Source organism: Lissotriton helveticus, chromosome 5_1 (assembly GCF_964261635.1).
Source record: "Lissotriton helveticus chromosome 5_1, aLisHel1.1, whole genome shotgun sequence".
Classification (NCBI taxonomy): Eukaryota; Metazoa; Chordata; class Amphibia; order Caudata; family Salamandridae; genus Lissotriton; species Lissotriton helveticus.
The window spans coordinates 1,228,745,347-1,228,772,391 of record NC_136065.1 but is presented as its reverse complement, the minus strand read 5'-3'; the positions used below and the strand labels follow the sequence as shown (position 1 = coordinate 1,228,772,391).

At 41.0% G+C, this 27,045-nt stretch overlaps 1 protein-coding gene across 1 annotated transcript in view; it reads right to left on the bottom strand.

Annotated features, from left to right (window-relative positions):
- The window catches only part of LOC144752607 (scavenger receptor cysteine-rich domain-containing protein DMBT1-like), a 1,088,995-nt gene that overhangs the window by 542,607 nt on the left and 519,343 nt on the right, over window positions 1-27,045 (bottom strand). The window contains exons 27-29 of the mRNA XM_078640489.1: window positions 22,855-23,169; window positions 15,940-15,948; window positions 5,070-5,384 (exon numbers count right to left, since the gene is read on the bottom strand). Coding sequence (XP_078496615.1) covers window positions 5,070-5,384; window positions 15,940-15,948; window positions 22,855-23,169 — 639 coding nt within the window. The remainder of the gene's footprint in view (window positions 1-5,069; window positions 5,385-15,939; window positions 15,949-22,854; window positions 23,170-27,045) is intronic.

Sequence of the window (27,045 nt, the reverse complement as noted above, 5' to 3'; positions counted from 1 at the left end):
TCCTGTATAATATCTATGTTAAACTTCAAGCCCAACATCATCCTTTAGGCTGACACAGTAACACAGCAAGATAGGACCCCTGAGGAGACCTGTGGGTATATATACATTATGTCTTGCTTAGACAGAGGAGACTGTGACTTCCCGGCTGACACACTGACCAGAGATGCTGAGGTTCCTGCATGCAGAGGCTCCAGCTAGCAGTGGTCTAACATCCGGCACAGGGTGTCCAACTCGGGACCAGGATGGGGTCCCATATTCTCTCATTCTCAGATAATGAGGTTGATTAGATCCTAGAGGGATTCTTGGCATAACACCTTCACCGATGCTAGGTACATTTAGGTACATCTAGTTAGGGAGACATCATAGGAGTACGCACTTTCTTATCATGTATTTTATGTACTAGTATATATTCATGATCATTGCAAAATGGTAGAACTGTACCATCCCTTTACTTTTATAGTACTGCTAATCATATAACTCTGCTACTGTCTAAGGGTTGTTACAGCAAATCTATTCTACACTAGAATAACAACTGTTCAATAAACCCTTATTGAAACACCCAGACTGTTTATTCGGTGTATCTCTGAGACAAGCTAAGTGAGCATGAGTGACTGAGCGAATAGTAGTATATTGTTTCCACGATCCTGAGGGATCAGAGGTGACATGCTCTAAGGTTGCCAGAAACTATTGTCTCCCCGATAAGAGGAGACTCTAGTGGCACTCTGAGCTAGCTTAGGCAAAACAGGCTAACATATCCGGTGGGGGTGTTCTGAACCAGTCTGCAACCAAACCCATAGTTTATGTTATCCGGACGCACAGATCCTGTATAGGATATATAGGAACTACACAACACGGTGCCCAATGTTGGTTGGGTACTTATTTAACAGTAGAATCTGAGTAGTTCAGTCGTCTATTCTCAGAGACCCCTACTAACAAAATACCAGAGACATCTGGAGTGGGTGGGCACTAACTCCGCCACAGCTGAGTAGGCAAAAAATCCTATTTATTAGCTGCTGGACACAGTGTTCTTAAAATTGTGCATTAAAACCTTATCTTAGTTCCCTTGAACAAACTTCTTCTTTACAAAAATGACTGGAACAGGAGGTGACGTAATCGTAGAAGAAGATAGAGATGCAATTCCGATTGCAGAAAAATTCAGAAATACAGTCACCCTGAGACTGCTAGAGCATGGATTATCATCTAGGGGTGGTATAGTAGTTTCCGTGATAGAGGCACAAATATCAAACAAAATAGAGGTATTTTATTACATTCCCAGCAGCAAATGAAAGAACAAAGACATTTCATTCTCACACAGAAGGAAATGCACCATTAAAATATGGTCCGTTCAAGGAGATAGAGGTTCCACTTACGTACCAGGAATATTTTAACTGGTTTAAAGGCGCCCTACTCCACATAAGAAGAAGAGTAAGATTAGGTCCGCTCAGAGGAGAAGGGGCAACATGGCCTATATTAGTGGCCTACACAGCACAGCCTGACATTGAAACAATGCCACAAGGAGACTAACTCATAAAACACAAAGATTTAAATAAAATTTACAGAAACATGACGCTATTCGTCATGAGGACCCTCACAGTCCAACCAGCAACAGTTGCAACAAATGGTACCCATTCACAGGGTACAGCAACTAAAATCACACGACAAACATTAGACGCAGTAATGGGCAAAATGCCCACAAAACACAAACAAATGCAATTCTGGGAGCTCGGAAAATAATACAGTTAGAGGCAGTATTCCTGAAAAACACAGAATACTAACAATCTGCTTGCCAATGGGGATAACAACATCAATTAGAGGATTGTACCACTTGCTGTACAGTCTTTGCTTCCATTTATACCAGGACTCATGGTATTCCTTCATTAGTAGTGATACTCGATGTATTAAGACAAATACAGAGCGAGAACGGTGCAGAGCCTGTTCTGAACTTAGGGATGAAGTTACTAGGTAACTATTCCCAGTTATCAGCCATAATTTTAGCTAATATAAAAGGGGAAGCAGCGTCAGTGGCTATCCGCCAACGTCTAAGGGAGTTCAGTCCTTTAGAACAGGAACATGAACTACCAAAAATAATTGAAACTGCATATGCAGAATTAGGCAGAGACAGTTTGGGTGGGAAAGCTTTAAAACCACAACAAATGGGCAGTCCTGAAAAGGACACTTCAAAGCAGACACCTGCTTCTTCTAAAAACAAGTGGATAATAAAAAACAACAAACATTTAAGGGAAACGAATCTCAATCCCGAGGTAGATCTCCTCCACAGTAGCCCTCTGAAAAGAGGTACAATCTCAGGAATAGGGATAATATTAGGAAACCTGACATATATCCAGATACTGATACACGTTCCTCATGTTCCTTTTAGGGTTCATCGAAAAACTTCTAGAGAAAAGGACAGTCAGAAAGACAAGAAGAGCGTACAAAGTCCAGATACTAGCAGCACGCTTAGGATTACACTTCCAAAAAAGAAGAAAAGCCAAAGCAAAAGCCACAGTTCAAAAAGAAGAAGGTTGCAGGTCTAAAGATCAGACATGCCCAGAATTCTGAGGACTCGACTACTGAACAGGGAATGGGCTCCGACGATGCTAGACAGTGCAGCAGAGGTAACAATAGCTCGCCAGAACCTGATGACATTTCTGGTGATAGCGGACTTGAATGATTATATCACGGTGGAAACAACTGAGACTAGGGTAAGTGTCCCACATAAATGGTATGAAATAATGCTCCCAATGGAGGGGGACAAGTGTAGAAAAGTTAGAGGTCTCTTTTGGGAGAACCTTACGTTTGGCTATGACATTCTGTTAGCTGAACAAGATTGGCAGCCTGCATTCATCATGGATTGCCCTAGAGGGGAAACGGTAATTATGCAGGCATTCTCTGATCATATTCCCAGGTACTTGCAATACACATATGCCCAAGCTCCAGCATTATATAGAAACCATGTTGGCTGTGATGAGGATTCAACCCACCACATAGTTCCTTTAAAAAATACTCCAACTGCACAGAGGCAGGTTCCAATAAAGCAAGAAGCTAAAAAACAGGTAATGGAGATCTTGGATCAACTTGAATATCAGGGGGTGATTGAAACATACACCTCTCAAATGAACAATCCTTTGTTTACAGTAATGAAACACGATAATACTTATTGTCTAGTTTTAGATTTCTGACATTTAAACACTTGCACTAAGACATTTGCAGTTCAAAATGCACACAGTGCCGCATTAATTAACAACATTGTGCAGAAAAAATACAAAACAACACTTGATATCTCAAATGGATTTTTCAGCCAAAATATAGCACCTGAAAGCAGGTATTTAACAGCCTTCTCAGTGCTAGGGTCACAGAGGCAATTTCGGCAACTCCCCCAGGGGTATAAGAACAGCCCGGGGTTGTTTCGGCCAGAGTAACAGAGTTACTTCAAAAACTGGATGAAGAGGCATTGTCCTATGTGGCTGATATTTATCTGACGGACGATTACCTAGAGGAACACTTGAACAGAGTGAATCTCATTTTGGTATTTGCATCTGAGGGCTAGATATTTAACTTTAAAAAATAAAAAAAGACCACCTCAGTGTCCTATTTTTAGGATGCAAGCTTTCAAGTAGAGAAAAAATCCTGGCACCAAATTTTTGGGAAAAATGCGCCCTGCTCCAACCTCCAAAATCATTGAAAAATTTACGATCAATACTGGGATTCCTACATTTTGGTTGAACATACATTTTGGATTACGCAGACAGAGTAAAACCTTTCTACGACTTAATTAAACCTGAATTCTCAGCAAAAAATTGGACACAGGAACACACAGATACACTACGTTCCTTACAAGCTGACATGATAGCTTTAAAACACTTATGCCCACATGCATCAAGGTAAATTGCATTCGCAAACGGTGCGAATCGCAAAATTCGGCCGTTTGCGAATGCAATTTCCTTTTTTGGGATGGATTATTTTTTTATTTTTTTCGCAATATAAGGAATCGCAATTATGTTGCGATTTCTTAAATTGCGATTGCATTTAAGAAATCGCAATTTGTGATTTCTTAAATGCAATGCATTAACATTTATTTTTTGCGAATTCGCAAATAGGAAGAGGTAAATTACCATCAAGTTGAACTTCATGGTAATTTGTGAAAACTTTCAAAAATGCACAAAAGTGCATTTTTTAAAGTTTCATTTTACACACACACATGCCCTTGGGGCATGTGTGTGAAAAATGTTCTTAAAGTTTCATTTCAGGGGTGCAGGGGGGGTCCTTTGGACCCCCCCTGCACCCATGAAATAGCATTCTCGCAAAATGAGAATGGCTTCCCATTCATTCGTATGGGCCTTTAGGCCCATAGGAATCAATGGGAAGGGATTCCTTAATTGCGATTCGCAAATTGTGAATCGCAATTAAGGAAAATTAAGAAATCGCAAAAAAAATCGCGATTTCTTAATGACTAGCATTTTGCGATTTCTTAATTGCGATTCCTTCATTTTCGCAATTAAGAAATCGCAAAATGTAACAATGATGCATGTGGCCGTTACAAGCATGCGAAAACGTACGCCACCTGCATAGCATATATGCAGTTGTGCAGAGCAAGGTATGCTATTTATTACTATTATTGAGGGAGCAGAGGGGCGTCATGACCTACTCAAGGCTTCCCAGCCCCTGTGTCATGACTGGTTAAAAACACTAAACGATCGCAATAGATAGTATATTACACTCTTCATATATTTATATATAAATATATATACACATACACACACACGCACACACATATATGTGTGTGTGTGTGTGTGTTTGTGCATATGTATATGAAAGCATGAGAAACATGAGACTTTGTCTAGGCCAAATCTAAAAGCAAACTCAATCTACTAAGATCTTTAGTTTTTATTTATTTAAATATCACACAGTTCTCTTTGACCCTTCACGCTTGCACAGGAAAAGACAGGCGCTAATGCTGACTGTAAATAGAAAACAGAATGCAGAAAACATGGCTGTGGTGAGAAACAATTTGTCCTGGGCACTGATATCAGAGAAGCAACACCTTTGGCTCCATGAAATTAATCCCTTACCTGAACAGGTGACTCCAGCGTCCTCAAGGTGGATACAGTTGTGTCGCATCCACCCATAGTGACTGCACTCCGACAGGGAGGACTCTGAGCCGCTGCAGCTAACATCGTCTAGAAGAATGCTTCCATTGCCTTGACCAAAATAGGCAGAGCCAGGAGCGGAAACCGCCCAGCCACAGCCAAGCTCTCTGCACACAACCTCTGCATCACTTAGGTCCCACAAGTCATCACACACCGTCCCCCAGGAGGAGTTGTAGTAGACCTCAACGCGGCCAGCGCATCTGCTGCCACCATTCTGGAGTCGGATAGGGAAACGCACTGAAGAAAAAAGCAGAGGGAACCAGAAGCTGAACATGTTGACTGTCCAAAATCATCTCTCGAATACCAAAGACACCAAAGAGAAACTAAAGATTATAATTAAAGGTTATGTCTTCACATCTAAAGAACCCTTAAATTGAAGTAATATTGTACTGAACCACAGCCACTAATTTTGAATCCTATTGAGGGTAAAATAACTTGTTGTTGTAGCTACATTTCTCTGCAGAACCTTAAAAAACAGACCTTTCACCTTAATTATCCCGTTGACGAAAATGTTAGCTAGCAAAATCAGCTATCTGTCAGTAACATCCCCAGGAGAGAAGCGCGTTTATAATTCTTGAATTATATCCCACAGTTTCCTAGAGTTTTGTAATTTACATCAATTCCAATTCCTAATTAACACTGAGTGGAAGGTAGTTGAACCCACAAGTTCTAGAAAAACACACAATGTTACCAACCATAATTCCCTTTTGAAGCACAGGAAATGTAAATGTTCCTTACCTGTAACATGATTTCTCTAGCCTGGTTAACTTTCACAATTAAATGCTATGTAGAGTGTCCTGTGAGTTTCAAATACAGATGACACTAAATGGTGAAATGTATAAGGTATTTTGTTTCTAAGCATTATCCTTAGGATTGTCTCACATATTAACTATATAAGAGACTAAAACTTTGACGCTTCTTGGAAACCAGTTTGACTTTTGTCAGTACATGAAAAATTTTGTTATCAATGCATTGTGTCCCGTTTTAACTATCTTCTTATAAGAATGGATCAACAGTACTTTTGGCCCTATCATTGGACTTGATGGAACAATTGTGAGTCACAGGTCTGTTGAATGCTCGAATTTGTGTAACCCATAGTTTATGTTTTTAGTTTTGGTTGGACCTTTAGTAACGTTAGTTTTTTTGTATGCGCCTGAATATTGAATTCGATTCTTTATCACTTTGATGTTTGATGTTTTTATGTATGCATATATTGTTGATATAATTTATTTATCTTTAATGAGTCAGTGTTTGAATGATTCCCTCATCCACCTTTTTCGTTATTTTGTCTATATTTACCCAAGATCTCAAGAGGTTACTGTGTTGCCCATGATTACTGTAACTCTCTAAAGTTGGCATTTTCATAATTGTGACTTAAAGTCCAACTTTAACCTTAAAAGGGATCTTAAATTACAATTCATTAGAGACCAAACATGATGCATCTACCTATTTCCAAACAAAGGTTATCTCTTCTTATAGTTACTAAGGGAACCAAATGTTATCCTTTGGGAGAGGGAATCTTACAGTAGCAAAAAAAGTAATGTAAGAGTGCTTCACAGCCAAGACAAGCTGAACATAAAAGTATATGTGCAACATTTTTAATACAGTGCACCTTGCCCTACGGGCTGTTTAGGGCCTTCCCTAGAAGTTAGTTATACGTATTAAAAAAAAAGGTTTAGGCTTGGCAAATGTTTTTTTTTTTGCTAAGTTGAATTAGCAGTTTAAAATGCACATAGGTTGAACTGGCAGACCTGAGTCATATTTAACAAGGTTTACTTAAGTGGGTGGCACAATAGGTGATGCAGGCCCACTAGTCACTGCTTAAATTGTAAAAAGCTAAGTTCCAGATCCCTTCTCAGGGGGACACTACAGCTTGTACCACACATTGCCCTAGCCATCACTGCCAATGACAGTTCCAGCACAACTGCTAACATCGCACTCCAACAACTGCAATCATTTAGACTATTCCAGGCCAAACAATGCTATAAGAATGATAAGGGTGGCAGGTATTGTTAATTTTTAATGCATTATGAAATATTAAACACTGCTGTGCTCACATTAAAATTACGCACCATTTGAAGGACTGTCTTAGCTTTCAGTGTTGAGAATGAAGTGCCAGAGCCATGCAACGAAAACCACTGGCTCAAATTACACACTGCCACTAATAACATTACATTTACAGGCCCTCAGAACATATAGTACCACCTTACTAGGGATGTATAAGTATATGAAGTGTACCAATTTTACCACGTTTAAAGGAGAGAGCACATGAACTTTAGCACTGGTCAGCGGGTTTTAAGTACCCAGAGTCCTAACAGCCAACAAAAACCAGCTTCAAAGAAAACAGGAGGGATGAAGGCAAAATGTTTGGGGGTGACCTTGTTGAGAGGGCCACGTCCAAAAATTATGTAGGTCTCTACATTGTGATACTATTTCTGGTTCCTGTACCTTGAATATTCTTTGCATGTTCTATGCTAGAGGAGATGGAGCTCGGGGACCAGTCAGTAAAAGTCGAACCAAGTTGAGTTAACTAGAAAATTCCCAAATCTGCACAGTCCTGAGCATTGTTCCAAATGTACATGCATAGGCTTCAGATAGAGTGGTTCCTAGAAGGCCAAAGATGCAGGTCTGGAGATTTTCCCTTTAGTCATTGATCATGAGTGCCTTTTAAAATTCTGACTGCTGGATAAACCCCTGTTTGGTCAGTGGTTGCATTTATGAGTTGTGAGGCTTTAATCACACCCAGTACGTACCTGAAATACTAAACAAGTAGAGAATCAGGCCATCTCAAAGTACACCTGACTATCAGTGACTGATGGCTTGGTTCTGACACCGACACAAGAATATGAACTTTTGGATTTGAATGAGGGGTGATAATTGACTCGATAACAGCTCAACATTGGAAGGTTACCACTTTGGATATATGTTCAACAATTAATCCTTGAAGGGAGAAATGATTCGGAATACAATGCAGAATCAGTTAAATTGCGGCAGAGTGCTGGCATTTCCGTTTACGACTCAAATATAGTGAAAACACATTCCAGTGCACTGAAGAAGCCCTTGTAGGGTGAAATGCGTTGGCTGTCGCTACTTGTTTGTGAAGAAAATTAAATAAATAATGTTTCTGCTCACATGGAAAACAATGAATCAAATATGATGGAAACTTGAATATCTCGTAAGATTGTATTCCCTCTCATCTTTTTGTTAAAACTTGTATTTAATATATGACCATGTGACAGCTGGTCGTTTGAGGTGGGCAGTACATAAGTTGTGACTTAGGTGTGACTATACTGGGTGGTGCAGTTATTTGAGCCTTGCTGCCTTTCTCTGTCCCTAAAGGGAAAGGGACACCTGATGCCACAGTGCAACATCCTACTGGGTCCTCCATGCTTAGAAAGGAAGCCGACCCGACCATGAAACAGCATCTGAGGAGTTGAGGATAGTGTGGTACACATAGAACTTTCTCCTCTTGGGTGGTATGTGCACTTTACCTCGACCCAGAAAACTGAATTCAGATGCCCGTGTGAACTGGTTGTTCATTTTCTCCATCCACTAGGAGGGGGGAGAGTAAGATGCGGATGCCTCACTTTCCCTCCAACAGAAGAGTTTCTCCATACTGAGCCATGATTGTATGCATCTGTATGCAGTCTAAAATTACTATTCTTTCAAATAAAATCTGCTGCAGGAGTTAGATGAACCATGATCCTATTATGCCCTAATCAGATGTACAGATATCTCATTCTAATATACCAAGAAGACATGTAGATGAGTTGCTGCAAACTTCGGCCCAATCTATTACCTGCTTCGTATCTGCAAGGTGACTGATGCCCCATCACAAAAACCGTGTCAGAACTGGATTGAAATGTCAGTTTAGGGCCAACCAGCAGTTGAGAATGACGCATTGCACTGGCCCTGCAAGACTTATGTGAAACACTCCTTGAAGAGCTGGATCAAGATCAGCCGGTTGTCCCCATGCCACTTTAAATACCAGTGGCCTTCATCACAGTGGATCATTTGCCTGTTCTCCACAGACTCAGATAATTTGCCACAATCTCTGGTGGGGCCCCTATTTTTTGCCCTGAAAGGGCTACATTAGCTGCCTGTGTGAGCATGCACTAAATTGAAACCTCAGTGCATCACTCAGAAGGTCCTTTACGACAACGGTCCTTCCTATCTCTGCCTCATTATCACCACACATACACTACAGAGGCAGGTCAGATCATCCAATACTACCTTCCTAGTTCCAAGATGCCATAAAAAAGGGTAGTTGAAATATGTCACATATGGCCCCTACTGTTAAGGCTCGAAACGTATACTCTGATATACACTCATAAGGTCAGCTTCAGAAAAAAATCCCTCTAGCTTCCGATTCAGCTAATACTCTATCACTATACTCTCCTTCACTATTCTTAATCACTGTGAACCCCCAACCAGTATTTCCCGACACACTTTGAAGCATTTGTGTCAAACTGCTTCAGTGTGTTTTGAATGATCAACATATAGGTACATTTAATCAGGTGCATGATTAGAGTGTGATTGCTCAAACTCAGATGAAGAGAAGGTTTAGAAAACTATGGATTAAACTCTTGGAGTGTCAGTATTTAAGATGAATGATTCAAATATACAAGACCTATAAATATCTGTTTCTATTTTAGTTCAGTTTTTTGTTAATAAATATTCTATTGACTTTACAACCTTCATTCTATGTTGTTCATTACATTCATTTCCTGAAATTCAGTAAAAATTGTTTTTCATGGGTTTGGTTTGGACTGCGCTTCCTTTTTTTCACTGAGTTGCTTGCTTGATTGTTCAGATTTAAACTTGATGGGGCTTCCAACATAGTAGCTCTTGACCTCTGCCAGAGGGTAAGCCAAGCATACTTTGGTTTGCCTTTCTGAGTTTCCCCCTTATAGGGGATTATGAAAACCTAAATGTAATACATATAGAAGCTTCTTTTGTTGGGAGATGAAGTGGATAGGCCCGTCAGGGAAGATCTAGGACTTCTTGGTCTTTTAACCACTTTTGCTGGCCACTGAAATGAAGTTAATTCTCTACAGCATCCCTGTCACCATTGCTCCTAGAAGCCTTGTCTCTTTTCCATTAGGATTGCAAGAAGATCTGTCTTCGGGGTGCCTTTATTACATCATTGGGGTGCCCCTCATTCCATTCCCTTATTGCATCTTTCTGCCTTTAGCTGCTTCAACCGTAAGGCTTCTTGTCTGTTCAGAAACCACAACGGATACCTTGGACCAAAAGAGTGTATGCTACATGGCTGCCAATCCTTTCGATATGGTAGCCAGGTCAAGTCCTGCCTTTTGATCTCCAGAGATTATAGGGCAACCAGGCAATGCTAATGCATTCCTTCTCCGTCACCCATATTGAAAACTACTGGAGTTTGAAGCTGTTAAGTGTGGACATTGATGAGATTCTGAGGCCTGACAGGAAGGTGGGAGGACACATGGAAAAAGCAGACAATTTCACAACATGATTCATATTAGGATAGGTGGAGAGGTATGGACTCCTGCTATCTGGTTGCTGAACATTTATAAAGATGGTATGTACTACAATGTTATGGATTATGTATGTAGTGCAGCGTGACTGGCAGTTAATTTAATGGCACGTTCTGGACTGATATGTTAGCAAATCCTGACAGGATGTCAATGATCAACTTTTTCATGCATTGTAATCCTTATATTTTGGAATCACACTTATGAGCTCAAGGCCAGCCCTAGGGTGGTGCAACTGGTGCCCCCACACCAGGTGCTGACTTCGGGGTGGGGGATTCATGTATGAAAGTATTTTATGGAATTAAAAGCACCTGCTGCTGCTTTCCTGGTCTCTAGTAATTTTCATACAATAAATATGTTAAGATAACTCCGGTGATTAATGTTCTTCCTTGAGAAAGCTGGACTTTTTGTAGTTGAAGTTTTGACTCATCTCAAGGTAGCTCAGAGGGTTAATATACCTGCTGCAAAAAGTGTGTACCATGCAGCTCACACAGTGCATATCATGTAAATTGGTCAGTGGGTTACTGCTTTTGTCATAGTGATCCTTTTGATACTTGCAGTGTAGATGTTAAAACCCTAACATAGAACAGTGAGCTAATAATTTTCATCAAAGAGCTGCATGCAAACTATGGATTAGAGCATTATGATTGTTCCCTAGTATTTCATTATTTCAAAAAGGGTTCATTCCGGTAAAAAACCCAAATCCTTAATATTAAATGTAACCCCCAACCACGGTGTTATGTTTTAAATTCTGAGTTGTACCTCTCCATGCCAAGCACTCTTAAACTATACTGCCTACCAGTACAGGTGACAAGTCACTCCTATGCCTGGCATGTACTCCTCAGGTTAACGTAACATTTCCTATACACTGATTTACTCACAAATTATTGATTGTCTCTGTGTAGTGTGTGTGTGTGATGTAAAATGTTCTGACACCCTACACTGGTATGAAACGAATAAACTGCATCTGTGGGGGAGTGGGTATGGAGACTTGAGGGGCACTGTTAAAGGGTAGTGAAGGAATCTGTAGGGTGCGCCAACAATCATTGTTGCATACGGCGCCTCCAGCGCCCAAGCCGGCCCATAATGGGCTGGCTAGAAGTCATTACAGGGCTGCCTGCTGAGCCTTCAGCGGGATCCTGCAATGGATCGTCAAATGCGCTTAATTTCAAAGAAAAGAGAATCATTTCCTGCACACCACGATTATTTTGTGCCTTTTTCTTTAAAGAAAAAGTATTCTCAACGTTAAAGCTCATATCAAATTTGCTGGAATCACGCAGGCAGTGCAAACGTTTTTAAAGTTCTGGACCTGATGAAGGTACCCATAATAGACATGATGTGAGGAGTAACATTTGATGATTTCACATTGATGTAGTGATTAGGGACATGGTCTAGCTTTTTATTTTTAACAAAGACAAATAATTAAGGGCTCTGCTTAACTTAGATAAGGCCACTAGCACTTAGGCAAGCACTAACTAACTAAAATCCACTTGCTTTTTGCCAGCAGTGGAGTATGATATTCAAGGATACACAGGTCACCAGTCACCATGAGACTAGAAACATTCCTAGAAACGAAGTCACAGATCATACTGACCCCTAAAAGTAGCTGTGCCTGACTTGTTTCATGTTGTCTGGCTACTGAAATCATAGAACGAAAAAACAATAATAATGTTCTATCGTTCCACGCAAAATCTTAATACAAGTTTTTCTGCTCTAACTTCACACTAAAGGATCTTTAGCGGGAGCTTTTTTAACTTGAACGCGGAAGTGAATCCAGCGTTGCTATGTCCCAGTGGAACTTAGGCTCGGCGTCCTCCAATGTTTGGATAACTGCTACCCAAATGCTACCTGAACTGTGGTGACAGGAGCTTGGGTTATACATACAGAATAAAAGAAACTATAAGCTGCCTGAACTGTGGTGACAGGAGCTTTGGACGCACATAAAGATTAATTAAGAAAGACGATAAGGTACTATCAGTCCGAATTTGGTACACACATGGAACATTGTGCCCACCCCTTAATTGGATGACTGATTTGTCTACATTTAAGGAGCACGTACTAATGTAATAAGGATACATACCTTGTTGGTTCTTCAACCTAGGGGTCATCGATATCCCTTGGTTGCCCATCTTTTTGTCCTGATGAAGACTCGCATGCCCCAGGTTCAAATGACCGGTTGGCCCTAAGTCGAGTCGAAACGTCGACGCTCCCCTCTCCTTACCTTGGACCATAATTTTGATCTAATACAGTGCTTACTGATGACATAAATGTCTCTGTAAATTTTGAATGTAATGGTTGTATAGTAATCTCTGTTTGGCCAGGTATTCAATATGGCAAAATTAGAATACCGTTATTGATTTATAAATAATGTGAATTTGAGATATTTATTGCTGTGAATTCCTTTCTTTCCTTTATTCACTTAACACTCTGATCACTCTCTTTTGCACGCTCTATTTGGGCAACCTTCCTGTTGGATTTTACTTATTGAAATATTTGCATTATTGCATAAAACGAATTCAAAACATGAGACAATGAATTAAATACATTGCATCTCTGGCTTGGGTTGTAGTGGCTCTTGTGTTCTTTCACTTAAGATTATTAATTTAAATTGGAGCAGATTCCGCAGAAGTGCTCATGAATGTTTGAATGATTAAACCAAGATTGATTGGGTCAATTATTGTGATCAATAGGTCTAGGACCACTGTTTATTTGTACCGCTAACTTCACACTACGCTCGCATGGTTTCACCATGTTTTGACAAATTGAAACACTGGGGCATCTCTGATCTCTGGCCCACATTTGAAGACCAGCATCTCTAAAGCATATTTCTGTGTTTGCCACACTAATGTTAACATCAAATGTCTTACCTGGGGCATACGTACTTCCAGGAACATGGATTTGAGCTGGGAAAGAAGAGAAAAAAGCAAGCTGTAAGTGCTCAAGATGGATCAGACATGCCACATAGCAGTGAATAATCTGTAATTCTTACCTGTTGTTGATGCTGAGATAGCAGCTGCAAGGAGAAAATAAGAAAAGAGGATTAGCGCACAGGGGAACTGAACTTTAGTGGCTCAAGATAAATTGGGTCATGTGTTTTGAGCCTTTCAACTCAAGTTGCACAATTGTGCGAGAGCCTCGGTTAGTGCATGTCATGTGTAAATAAGTGTGGTTAGTGATGTCAGCCTGCATGGGTGGCCCATCATTATGGACAGAGGAGCCCCAATCCCTCAATTTTGCAAAACATAGTGGGTATCTTAAAGGCTGTGCAAAGGTCATTTTTTCTCTCAAATTGTTTTTATTGGGTTTTCAAGAAAAGAACATTGTAAATCATAATAACAATAATAGCAATAATAACAACAATACTGACAGTCAAAATAAATAAAAAGCAAGGAGGAACTACAAAAGAATTCGATATTGAATGTTTTGTTTATACTCTTATATATTTTGTCCCAATATGTTTGTAGGATGGGGCATAGGAAGAGCATGTGAGCTAGATCACCGACATATGCGTTACAATCGCAACATGTAGGGCTCTGGCTGAGGTTGAGATTAAAGATCCTTTCAGGGGTCCAATATGTTCTGTTTATTAGCATAAGTTTTGTTTGGGATAGTATTGGATAGATTTTGTTTGAGAAGGGAGTTTTATGTATCTTGTCCCAGTCGAAGGGGATGTTCCTAGTGTTAGATTCAGATTCCCATTTTATCTCTCTTTTCAGGTGTGATTTGCGTGGTTTGGGGGATAACAGTTTGTAGATTTTAGATACAATGTGCCCTTCTTTAGTAGCTGGGATATCCTTGGTAGAATTGACGGTTCGGTGGGTATTATTGAACGTAATGTAAGCTGTGCCTTTAGTTTCAGAAATTTTTAGAAATCTAGGAGTACTAAACCAAACCGTGATTGTAAGTAGTAGTTTCCCTGTAAAGAGTTCTTTGACTAGATTTATGCCGTTATTTGACCATTTTTCCCAGAATAACATTTCTCCATCCACCTTTAGGTATGGGTTGCGCCATAGAAAGGCTAAGTTTGATTTGTTGATTTTTACTATTGATATTTGATCCAGGCGTAGTAGGGCTCTTTTAGTACTTTGGAAAATATATTTAGAATGAGGGATGGAAGAGATATCCATGGTTAGGAGAGCAGGTAAAGGTGTTTCTTTGATGATTGACCTTTCTATGGCCACCCATACTGGGGTATAGTCACATTCGGTTAATAGCCAGTTAGATCCTTGCTTCTAAAGACAAGCAGTTTGATAGTTAATGAGATTGGGAAGGCCGAGACCCCTATTTTCTTTGGATAGTTGAAGTTTCTTCATGGAAATTCTGGGCCTCTTCACTTGCCAGTGGAACGTGTTAAAAATCTTGTAAATCTTGGTCAAGAACTAATTAGTGAGTGTCATAGGCAACATACTGGCCATGTAGATTACTAGTGGGATAATCATTGTTTTTAATGTCTCTGCATGTGCTGTTCTCGCAAGATGTACGTCCAATGCAGGAAAGAGACGGCGAGGAAGAGGGCAGCCCGGGGACGCCACAGTACAGATAAGTGTGTGTTATTTCTTTTTAAATTATTTTTTAAATATTTTTTATTAGGGGTGGAGGTGGGTGGCGGAGCAGAGTTTTTTTCCCAACTCCGTGAACCTCCGCGTAGTAGCACTATACCAGCTCCGTCCGGGGTTAAACATAACATGCTACAAAAACGGCACAATATTTACACAAGCCACCAATAAAGATCTAGAACTATTTGATGAATACTTCACAATTTTAAAAGAATGGGTTCTTAACAGCCCACCCTCAACAACCCAGCAAAACAACAACTCACAAGCTGTTATCCCATACAGGAGTCAATCTGCTAAGGTAGAATCTATCATCGCTAAATAGCCTCAATAGTCGAAACAGGAGTCCAGAATCTCTGAAGCTAGGATCAACATCCCGCAACACACTAAAATAGCATTACCTCCCACTAACTCCTGGGGCCCTAGCCCCAGTCCTAGCCCTAACACCAGACCATACCTTATTTTGGAAAAACACGGTAGGACGGATAACCAGAATGTGATCATATGGTCGATAATAAGAATCTAGAGATATCATTAACAAATATGAAAATATCTAGAGAAAAGAGAAAAAGTAGCCTAAAACTCCCAGAGATAGATTTACCCAGCATACTAACTGGTTCACCCCAACAACCGTCCGTCTCTCCTCCTTCCCGACCGGAGTTAAATAATCTCAGCTCTCAATCAAACAAGAATTACAAGGCCTTGCAACTCGCTATCAGAGATATAAGGAACATGTGACACCTCTCAGAAAAATATCTCTAAAAAATTGAGCTTTTTCAAAAGTCAGTACACGAACCCCATAGCAATCTAAATACTATCCCAATGTCATTGACAAGCAGACTACACCGACCTCACAATCAACTTAGATATCTGACAGATGCTAAGATACAAATCCTATTGCTACCGTATGAATCATTCCCCAATCTTCCCCCTAAGGTAGACGAACATAACATTCAATCAGCCCTAATCAAAGCAAATAGAACTTCAAAGGCTAACCACAGAAAACCAAACCTTAACAACCAGGAAAATGTGACTTTAATTGCCAAAAAGCATTACTTAATAAGGGTCATCCCACAGACACCCATTTCATGTCTACTACTTCAATGTTGCTCAGCAAAGAAGCATGCCGCAGATACAGCCAATCTCATCTTAAACAAGGAAATCAACGTAACTATCCTAACAGAATCATGGCTATCGGAATCATCCACCCCATGCCTTGATTTATTAGTGCCCTCTCACTACAGTATTGTGAGACTAGACAGGCTAAACAAAACAGGTGGAGGCGTCACCTGTATACATAGATCTGACATTGCCATTACAAAAGTATATTCAGACCCCCCCCCCCCCCGAGTCATGTGAATTACCTCGGTTTGTCCTTAAGATCCATGGATAACCAACTTTGCAAACTTTATTTTACCACCACCCCCCAGGCAAAAATACCATGTTCATAGACCAGCTGATAGAAATCATCACAGCAAACTATACTCCTCAATCAACAACATTTTCTTAGGAGACTTCAATCTTCACTGGAAGATAAAAATGATACTCAGATACATTTGTTCAAAGACTTCCTTGAAGATCAATCTTTGGTTAAAGAATGTAAGCTACCAACCCTATACAAAAGGCTCTACATTAGATTGGATCATCTGTAAGGAAAAAGCTGTTGATGCAATCGAGATCATCCCTTGTGACTAGTCAGATCATCACATCATTACCTTCCAAATACCCTACATAAAAAGGAAACCATCCTCACAATCAAACCCAGAAAATGGGTTTGTGACACCAAAGGGCTCAATATGAAGAATCTTATAGCATGATGTGAGAAGGAACTGCAACCTCCTAATAACCTGGCAGACGTCAGCAAACTCACGGAATACTACAACACCCTGATGACAAAAATAATTGAGGACATAGCCCTCTTGAAAACTCAAAAGAATACCAGACAAAGATAAAACCCTTGCTTTAAAGGATCCCTCAATGAAGAAAGACGGTCACTCAGACTAACAGAACGAAAATGGAGACAACACCCATCCTCACCCCACCTAAAACAACTAAAACAGGTCAGAATTGCCAAAAATAAAAGTATTTTTGTTAAAAATACTTCTTTAGAAGAGAACTGGATAATGCAAAAAACAGACCAAGGAAACTCTTCGAACTTCTAAAAGACCAATCCAATAAAACAGCCAAATCTGCTCTAATAGCACCAAAATCAAACACCAGTTGTTAAGAATCCTCTTCCTTTTTTACAGCCAAAGCCTAATCCCTGGAGATGGAGCTGGGGAGATCCCTTTGAACCAAAAGAGCACTCCAGCTAAGCTTCATTCTCAAGCAGTTATGGTAACACCCAAAAATAATGCATTATGTTTAGAATTCAAGTTATATGACGACAAACATATCGCCAAAATTATTTTGACCATAAAACCAAACAATCATTTCAATGATCCTCTACCCTCAAAGTGCTGGTCTACTATAAACCATTTGCTCGTCCCCTCTTGGACAAAGATTATTCATGATTTTCTTTTGCAAGGCTCGTTACCAGACTGCCTAAAAACAGGACAAGTCATTCCAATCTTTAAAAAACCTTCTGAGAACCCTTCAGACCTCAACAACTTTTGACCGGCAACAAACATTCCCATGCTAGCCAAAGTTATGGAAAAATGTGTTCAACAACAACTGAGCCAACACATGTCGGAATTCAAACTCCTGAATCAGGGTTCAGAGCAAATCACAGTACTGAAACAGTAATTCTTCACATAATGGATGACGCGCTACTTGCCCTAAACTGCAACAAAGCCAGTCTCCATATTCTGCTTGACCTTTTGTCTGCATGGGTTTAGTGGGCACAGTCCTGAAGTGGTTTAGATCCTTCTTAGAAATCAGATCACAAAGATTCATGGTGAACCAAACCCTATCAGCATCATCCCCAAATCTTATTGGAGTGCCAAAGGGATCAACACTATCCCCTGCGCCATTCAATCTATATGTAGAACCACTAACAGAAATCTTACAGCAGGCAAGCATTTCCTTCCACATGTATGCAGATGACACACAGCTATATATCAAGATTTAATCTGTGGAAGAGATCGACATCATGAACCAGGCCTTAAAGAGGACCGTTCATTGGCTAACTACTAATCATCTCAAGCTTTACCAGCATAAAACAGAATTCCTTCTGATTTCCCCCAGAAAAGTGTGACGAATATAATGGAATGGACCAAGCGGATCTCTGCGATAAACTGTACTCCAAATCTAGTAGACCCAACCAAGTCTCTTTGAATTGTGCTCGACAAGAACCTGAACATGCGAACCCACATTAACACAATAGGAAAAAAATGCCTGCTTCCATTTAAGCTATCTTAGAAAACTGAAAGTTTTCATATCTACTTCAGACCTCAAAATGGCAGTCCAGGCATTAGTCATCTCGAGGATCGAATACGGTTGCACAGCTCTAGCAGAACTACCCAAGACTTCAACAGCCCCACTAAACGCATGCCTCAATGGGACCACAAAACTTAAAACAGGCTCCAGAAAATGTGATCACATCACCCCTAATCTAAAAGCGCTTAATTGGCTACCTTACAGAGCAAGAATCGAACTAAAGATGCACAAAGCAATACACTATGAAACACCATTATACCTCGCCCAGAAAATCACATTATCAGGAGGCAGCAGAGTCTCTCGGAGCCATGGATATCTCTTACTGAAACCTGCCCTCTTCTGAAAGAAGAGAACTTATGACAGCGCATTTTCTGGTGCAGCGCCAATAATTTGGAACTCACTCCCCCCGAGCATTAGAAGAATCTCGTCCACTTCAGCCTTCAAAAAGGAAGTTAAGACCTTTCTTATGAGCAAATTCGTCCCATAATAACAGTAGACTAGACACTGTTAGGTCACTTTCCTGCTCACACACCCTGTTAATTCAAATTGATCTCTAGTAGTCATTAGGACTTGTATTATGATTATGAAAGCACAAATGTTTCTCTCTCAAATCGATGTTTATATACATTAGATCTTGTAAGCATAATTGTTTCTCTCAAATTGTTGTATGCTTATTATTGTGGCTTATGTTCGTATCAAACCTGCTGTCCTAAGATTAGGGCTATGTAAATGTGAAGCACTCTGATACCCTAATAGGGTCATGTACGCGCTATATAAAACACCAAATAAATAAATAAATATCATAGCTAAATGAAGAGGACCTGGACTAGCCTGTAGCCTTCATCTTCAGGTGGTTACTCCCCAGGGAACAGCGGAGGAGTGCTATAGAGAGAGAAGCTTTTGCGGTGGTCTGGGCACTGAAGAGGTTGAGGTCACACCTGTTGGGCACTCACTTCCCACTTCAGACTGACCACATACTCCTCAGGTAGTTCATGCAAATGAGGATGAGAATCCAAAATTGTTGAGATGGTCCATTTCCCTACAGTTTATGGACTTCAGGGTAGAACACAGACCCTGGGTGGACCATGCCAATGCAGACAGTCTATCCAGGTTTTCCTGCCTTAGTAATGACAACTCCCCGAAGGTTGGGTAGATCTCCCCACTTTCAGCTGGGGTGGACACATGTTAGACCTTTCATCCTTATTGTGGTCTTCCTTCATCTTTTTGCCTGCTTACCTCTACTTGTACTTGTATCTGTAGCTTTTCACTGGCCTTAGGACTTTGAGCACTTTACCACTGCTAACCAGTGCTTAAGTGCAACATTCAAATTGCTGCCATGCATGTCTATCATTAATAAATCAACTACCGAAGGGTTCCCCCAGAGGCCGAGTCATTTTTGAATGTCCTCAACCACATTCATATACTCCTTTGAAAATTTACTTTACATAACAAAGACTCTGATAACCTATACAGTGTATCGCCTTCATACGATAGCCTTAGCAATGGAGTCAGTGTTAGACTTTCTTTTGTGATGCTTCCAAATAATGCTGACCTATAAGGCAATTGAGTTCATTAACACATTTTAAACCTTTTGACTCCTAGTCCCACTGAGTAAACAACTGGACCACAAGACGAATGTAGATGTCCCCATTACAGGCACAGCTGCACGTGCTCCAGTACCAGTTACGAGGACTGCTGCACCAATTATTAACTTGATAGGAATTAATGAAGACTTTATAATTTAGATATATTGGACATCTCGCTAGCAGAATATCCAAGAATTTTAATTTGACATTCTTCTAATGGTTTTGGTGTCCTTCAAGCACCAGAGGTTGTAGGGTAGATTGGGAGTCACACCCGACCGGTTTGCACTTGTCAAATCTAGGATCTGGGTATATGCGAGAGTCACTGATGTGGGTGAGCAGCTATCTCACAAAATATATTAGCGCCTTCATATTTTTTATATTCTATTGCTAAACGAATGAAGACACAAAAGTGAAAGAAAGTGGAGGAATCCTTTGTCCACTATTGACTCTAATTGGTGGACCTCTTCCCTCCAGGACTCCCTGACATCGCCTACAGCCTCTTCAAGGAGCCCTCCAACCATGAGTGGCCTGGTAAGGTGAAATTCGATCTCGAAAGGCACCCCCACAACCAGCAGCCCTGCACCCTGGAGAAGAGGACCTGAGGTGCACTTACGTCCCTGAGCCCTCAAACGTGCTTGCCCAGCTGTTGGTTCCTCCCGGAAGACTTCCTGCACCGAGCCTGCAGCCAAAATCTAAAACCAATAACCTCCATTGAAAACAACAAGGCACCCAACGCCAAATCAGAACTCTGCACCCGGCCGCCCCTGTGCCGCTGTGGGTGCACCTTGGGTGCTAACTCGGATCCCTCTTCGCCCTGAGCTTAACCCTAGGAGCTTTGGTCCCGCAACTCAGAGGCTTGCCTGAGAGCAGCCACCAACCGACGGCCCCCTAGCCCCATAAGCCTTCCGTCTCCTCACCCACGCGCACAAAGCCCTACACGACCAAGGCCCGAGCTACCTCAACAACCGGATCAACTTCTACACTCCCAAGCGCCTCCTCAGATCAACCAGCCACGCCCTCGCCGCCGTCCCCCGCATCCGAAGAGCGACAACAGGAGGAAGGTCCTTCTCCTACCTGGCCGCCAAGACCTGGAACTCACTCCCAACCGACCTGCGCCTGACCCAAGACCACCTCTCCTTCAGGAAGAAGCTCAAGACCTGGCTGTTCGAGCAGTAGCGGCACCCCCCCCCCCCATCCCAGCGCCTTGAGACCCTACGGGTGAGTAGTGCGCTATATAAATGACCTGATTGATTGATTGATTGATTGATAAGCTAACATTGGGCCTCAGCCTGCACCCAGCCGCCCAACTGCAGCTGAGGGTGCTCTTTGAGTGCATCCTTGACCCTTGGGTAACCCTTCTTCTAACCCTAGAAGCTCAACACTCAAGACAGTTTACTTACCTGTAAACTGATAACCACATTTTCCTCCATAGGACTGCATTGACTGTTTTCTTCTAAAAACGTGAGTTGTGTTTGTATGGAAACCTACGTAACTGTTTCTAATACAAAAGTGTTAAACTTACCTTTCTCTAGGAAATGCCCCAGTGTGGTATCTAGGCATGTCACACTGAGTAGAAAAAGTAATCTAAAAAGTAAACAAAAAGTAATCCAAAAATAATTACAACTGTTTTAAACATTGTACCAACCTGTAACAAAGTCAATTTCTTTCAGCTTGCATATCCTCATCAATCCGTCTGTGAAAAGGACAATTTTACGTACCTGTACCAAGTCGTGCTTGGGCCTAAAAATAAAACACAACAAAAGAAGTATTTTTAAACAAACAATTTGTGTAAGTTCAGTCTTTGAGTGTGTGTTATCATTTCTTGCCTGAGTGTGTACAATAAATGCTTAACACTACCCTCTGATAAAGCCTTGCTGCTCACCCACACTACCGCAAATAGAGAAAAACGTGTTATCTACTCTTACCTTTGTAAGCGTTTGGGGATCCCCTGGAATCTGTGCACACTATACCTTACTTTGGTTTAGTATATACAGAGCCAGCTTCCTACAATGGTATAATTATACGTACGTCCAATGACTTACAGGTATTGGGTTTTTGAGTAAAAGATCCAGCTGTTGAATTGTGCAGGAGGCAGCGGCTGGTGTGCTGAATCAGTAGTGAGTGAGGTGCTTTTTGGTGCTGAGTCTCTAGAAATGAGACGCCCATGGTTACACCAGTGATGTTGTAGTGATGAGGTAAATGTGACTGCAGTGCTGATGATGCACTTGGGCCGTTGTGCTTCGTGATAGGGGCTGTAGTTCTGAGACTAATGTGTTGTGGCAAGAGAGGTGGTGACTGCCTTTTTTGTTTTGCTGTTTTATATAGCACAAACTCGACCGGAGGTCTTTACATGAGCACCCGCTATGTTGAGGACACATTAATTTTTTTTTTTTTGTAGGTACTGGGGGATTAAGTGATTTAGCCGGTATTAGAGGATACTGAGCAATACTGAGGCTCAAACCTGGTTCCCCAGTTTCAAAGTCGGCAGATCTGGCCATTACGCCACATCCTCTTCCCCTCCTCACTTTTTTGTGGTGTGTGTGTATTATCTGTGAGCCCAGAGAGTGGAAGTTTAAGGTATCATAAGGAAGTAAGGATGCGTGACTCTTACACCTTCTATACATCCTAGGAGTTACAGCAAGATGTTCTAAACTGTTTATATCAAGCAGAAATGGAAATGTACCTGAACAGATGGCACTGGCATCTTCTTGATGTGAACAGTCATGGGTGCCCAGCTCCCTGTGCTGGCACTGCCACAGGTAGGTTTCCGACCCTCCACATTGCACATCATCCAGTAAAATCGATCCATTGCCGAAACCAAAATGGGCCATCTGAGGAGCAGAGACAGCCCAGCCACATCCGACCTCTCTACACACCACCTGGGCATCATTTGCGTCCCAGAAGTCATCACACACCGTCCCCCAAGCTCCTTGGTGGTATATCTCCACACGGCCCTCACACCGGCTATTGCCATTCACAAGGCGCACAGGGAAGTGAACTGCAAGGAGAAGACATGGAACAGAGTTGTTACCTCCCCGCCCTTAGTGAAGCTCCTGTTTCAAATAAGCATCAGTCAGACTTCCAAAATACAATTGGTTACAACAGAATCTTTCTAACACTTCATGACTAGACATGGCACCTATTCCCGTAATCCTTTATTGCCCTTTTCTGTAATTGCTCGAAATCATATATATTAGTTGAGCATATTTCTGTGAATTCTAGGAGAAGTAGGAAAGGAAGGTCGTACTCTTCATGCAGCCAGCTTTGCAGCAGCGTAGAGGGCGTCTACCTTCTGGAATTAGTGGGTAGATCATGGCTTCTACCCACGACTCGAGCCCTGGCCCAGAAGCTCAGTATGACGGCCTCACAAAGCAGATAGATCAAACAGGCGGAGGAGGCCCTGTGGTGGCAGACATAGAGGTGCTTCATATTAAAAATGTCATTTGTGTAAATACTGGGGCAACCAATGACAATTTAAATACCACTATTTTGTTTTATTTCTTTTATAGCGTTTTAGCACTACAGTAGTGCTAAAGAGCTATAAAATAAATAAACCAAAAAGTAGTATTTTGAGGATATGCTATGTAAAGTGCTCCGACACCCACATTGGAATGAATAGTGCCATTACTCACCCCAATGCAGTGTCAGAGCGCTTTACATCACATGTGCAGATTATACATTGACAATGATTCATATGTGTGTACATCAATATAAAGGATGCATTACATGAGACAGTGAAGGTTAGAAGGTGAAGGAGCCACATATCCTTCATACTTCTCTGCACTTTATTAGAAGCATTACAATTTATGAACTTCAAGTAACAAAATGACCTCTGTCTGAAAAGCAGCAACCCAATTACCCCTTTACATAACATAAACATCTGTCATCTCTGTGTTACATATTGTGCTTTGCAGGAGGCCCATAAATCCTCTATGCAACTTTGATTCGAAACTAGGACTAGGCAAAACACAGATCTCTCCAGCAAATACGTATTCCTCCAGAGTCATTGTACCATTATTATTATTCACTGAGATTTAGCTGGTACAGAAAGATCTCTGCAGCAGGTGCCTTAAACCCAAAAGATATTTTAAAATACAGACATTGCACTCAATTAAGCAAAACAGATTACTGCCAGGTTTGTGTGCTTGTTACCAAATTCTTTGTGAAAGAGTCTAAAAGAGGTTAATGTATAAATTGAGGCCCAGATTTTGCGTTGGGGTTTGCGTCAATATTTTGGCACAACTCCAATGCAAAATCTAATTTGTTAAATACTGTAATGCGCTCAATGTACTCATGATAGACCTGTTAAACATATGTGAGGTTTTAAGATCTGATGTCACTCTCTGGGATGTGATGCCACATACGATGTGATGTGCCATGGTCTAGCTTTTTATTTTTAACAAAGACAAATAATGTAGGGCTCTGCTCAACTTAGATAAGGCCACTAGCACTTAGGCCTGCACTAACTAAAATCCACTTGCTTTTTGCCAGCAGTGGAGTATGATATTCACACTACGCTCGCATGGTTTCACCATGTTTTGACAAATTGAAACACTGGGGCATCTCTGATCTCTGGCCAACATTTGAAGACCAGCATCTCTAAAGCACATTTCTGTGTTTGCCACACTAATGTTAACATCAAATTTCTTACCTGGGGCAAACGTACTTCCAGGAACATGGATTTGAGCTGGGAAAGAAGAGAAGAAAGCAAGCTGTAAGTGCTCAAGATGAATCAGGCATGCCACATAGCAGCGAATAATCTGTAATTCTTACCTGTTGTTGATGCTGAGATAGCAGCTGCAAGGTGAAAAGGAGAAAAGAGGATTAGCACACGGGGTATCTGAACTTTAGTGGCTCAAGATAAATTGGGTCATGTGTTTTGAGCCTTTCAACTCAAGTTGCACAGTTGAATGCTAGCCTCGGTTAGTGCATGTCATGTGTAAATAAGTGTGGTTAGTGATGTCAGCCTGCATGGGCGGCCCATCATTATGGACAGAGGAGCCCCAACCCTTCAATTTTGCAAAACATAGTGAGTATCTTAAAGGCTGTGCAAAGGTAATTTTTTTCTCTCAAATTCTTTTTATTGGGTTTTCAAGAAAAGAACATTGTAAATCATAATAACAATAATAGAAATAATAACAACAATACTGACAGTCAAAATAAATAAAAAGCAGGAGGAACTACAAAAGAAGAGGAAACTGCCAAGAGGTTACCAGGTGAGTGATGGTTGGCATTGAGGTTAAGTTAGAGATATAGGTGGTCTATATATATATATCACATTCTTCAGTCGGACTATAAAAGAGTTACTTTGCAGGCATACTATTGAGTAAATAAAAGTTTGTATACAATGCACTATGAAGATAACATGTTAGAGCAACGGATACAGTAATATAGTAATCACATTCCCATATCCTAAGTGCAAAACTAACGCCAAGACATCAATTAACAAGCGATTCACACATGTCTGCCCAAATCGGATCTGACAGTATAGTTTTTAGACATCATGGGGTAGCATGAAGCACACCCTATGTGGAGGGTGTTATTGCAGTGGTAGTCATCAAGCGGTTCAGTAGAGTATATGTGTTGAATTGTTGGGACTTATGAGTTTAACGAATGGTCATATTTAAAGGAAAAGGCATCAAGGGACCTCCATAACTTCCTATGTGGGGGCGCCAGGGTGAAGAGTGTGGGAGATATTATCAGCCCCTCTGAGAAAAGACAACCATTTTTGCCACATTCTGAATTGAGACTTCTTTGGAGTTTTTCCATTTTTTAAGTACTATTTTGCAGGCAAGTATAAGCATTAGATGAAACAGATAGTGGTCATGCTCATCCGGAAGCATTGGATCTAGAAATCCCAGAAGGATATAGGAGAATTCCCTGGGGGGGTCGATATTGAATGTTTTGTTTATACTCATATTTTGTCCCAATATGTTTGTAGGATGGGGTATAGGAAGAGCATGTGAGCTAGATCACCCACATGTGCAATATAATTCCAGCATGTAGGGCTCTGGCTGAGGTTGGGTGTAAAGATCCTTTCAGGGGTCCAATATGTTCTGTTTACTAGCATACGTTTAGTTTGGGATAGTATTGGAGAGATTTTGTTAGAGAAGGGAGTTTTGTGCATCTTGTCCCCATCGAAGGGGATGTTTCTAGTGTTAGATTCAGATTCCCATTTTATCTCACTTTTCAGGTGCGATTTGCATGGTTTTGGGGATAACAGTTTGTAGATTTTAGATACAATGTGCCCTGTCTTTAGTAGCTGGGATATCCTTGGTAGGATCGACGGTTCGGTGGGTATTATTGAACGTAATGTGAGCTGTGCCTTTATTTTCAGAAATGTATGGAAATCTAGGGGTACTAAACCAAACCGTGATTGTAATTCAGAGAAAGGAGAAGGGAGTTTCCCTGTAAAGAGGTCTTTGAACAGATTTATGCCGTTATTTGACCATTTTTCCCAGATTAACATTTCTCCATCCACCTTTAGGTATGGGTTGCGCCATAGAAAGGCTAAGTTTGATTTGTTGACTTTTACTATTGATATTTGATCCAGGTGTAGTAGGGCTCTTTTAGTATTTTGGAAGATATATTTAGAATGAGGGATGGAAGAGATATCCATGGTTAGGAGAGCAGGTAAAGGTTTTGTTAGACCTGGCACCATTCGCGTGGGTCTCCCTTCCATTTTTGCTCTTGCCTCATATTTTTTTGCTGGTATTAGATGCTTTGGGCACTGTTCCACTGCTATTCAGTGCCACAGTGCAAGTGCTCCCTATTGTAAATTGATGTATGGATTAGTGATTGCATGTTTGACTATTTTGGTTTACTTGTCAGACCCTAGTCTAGTGCACTGACTGTGCCAGGGTGTGTAATCCAA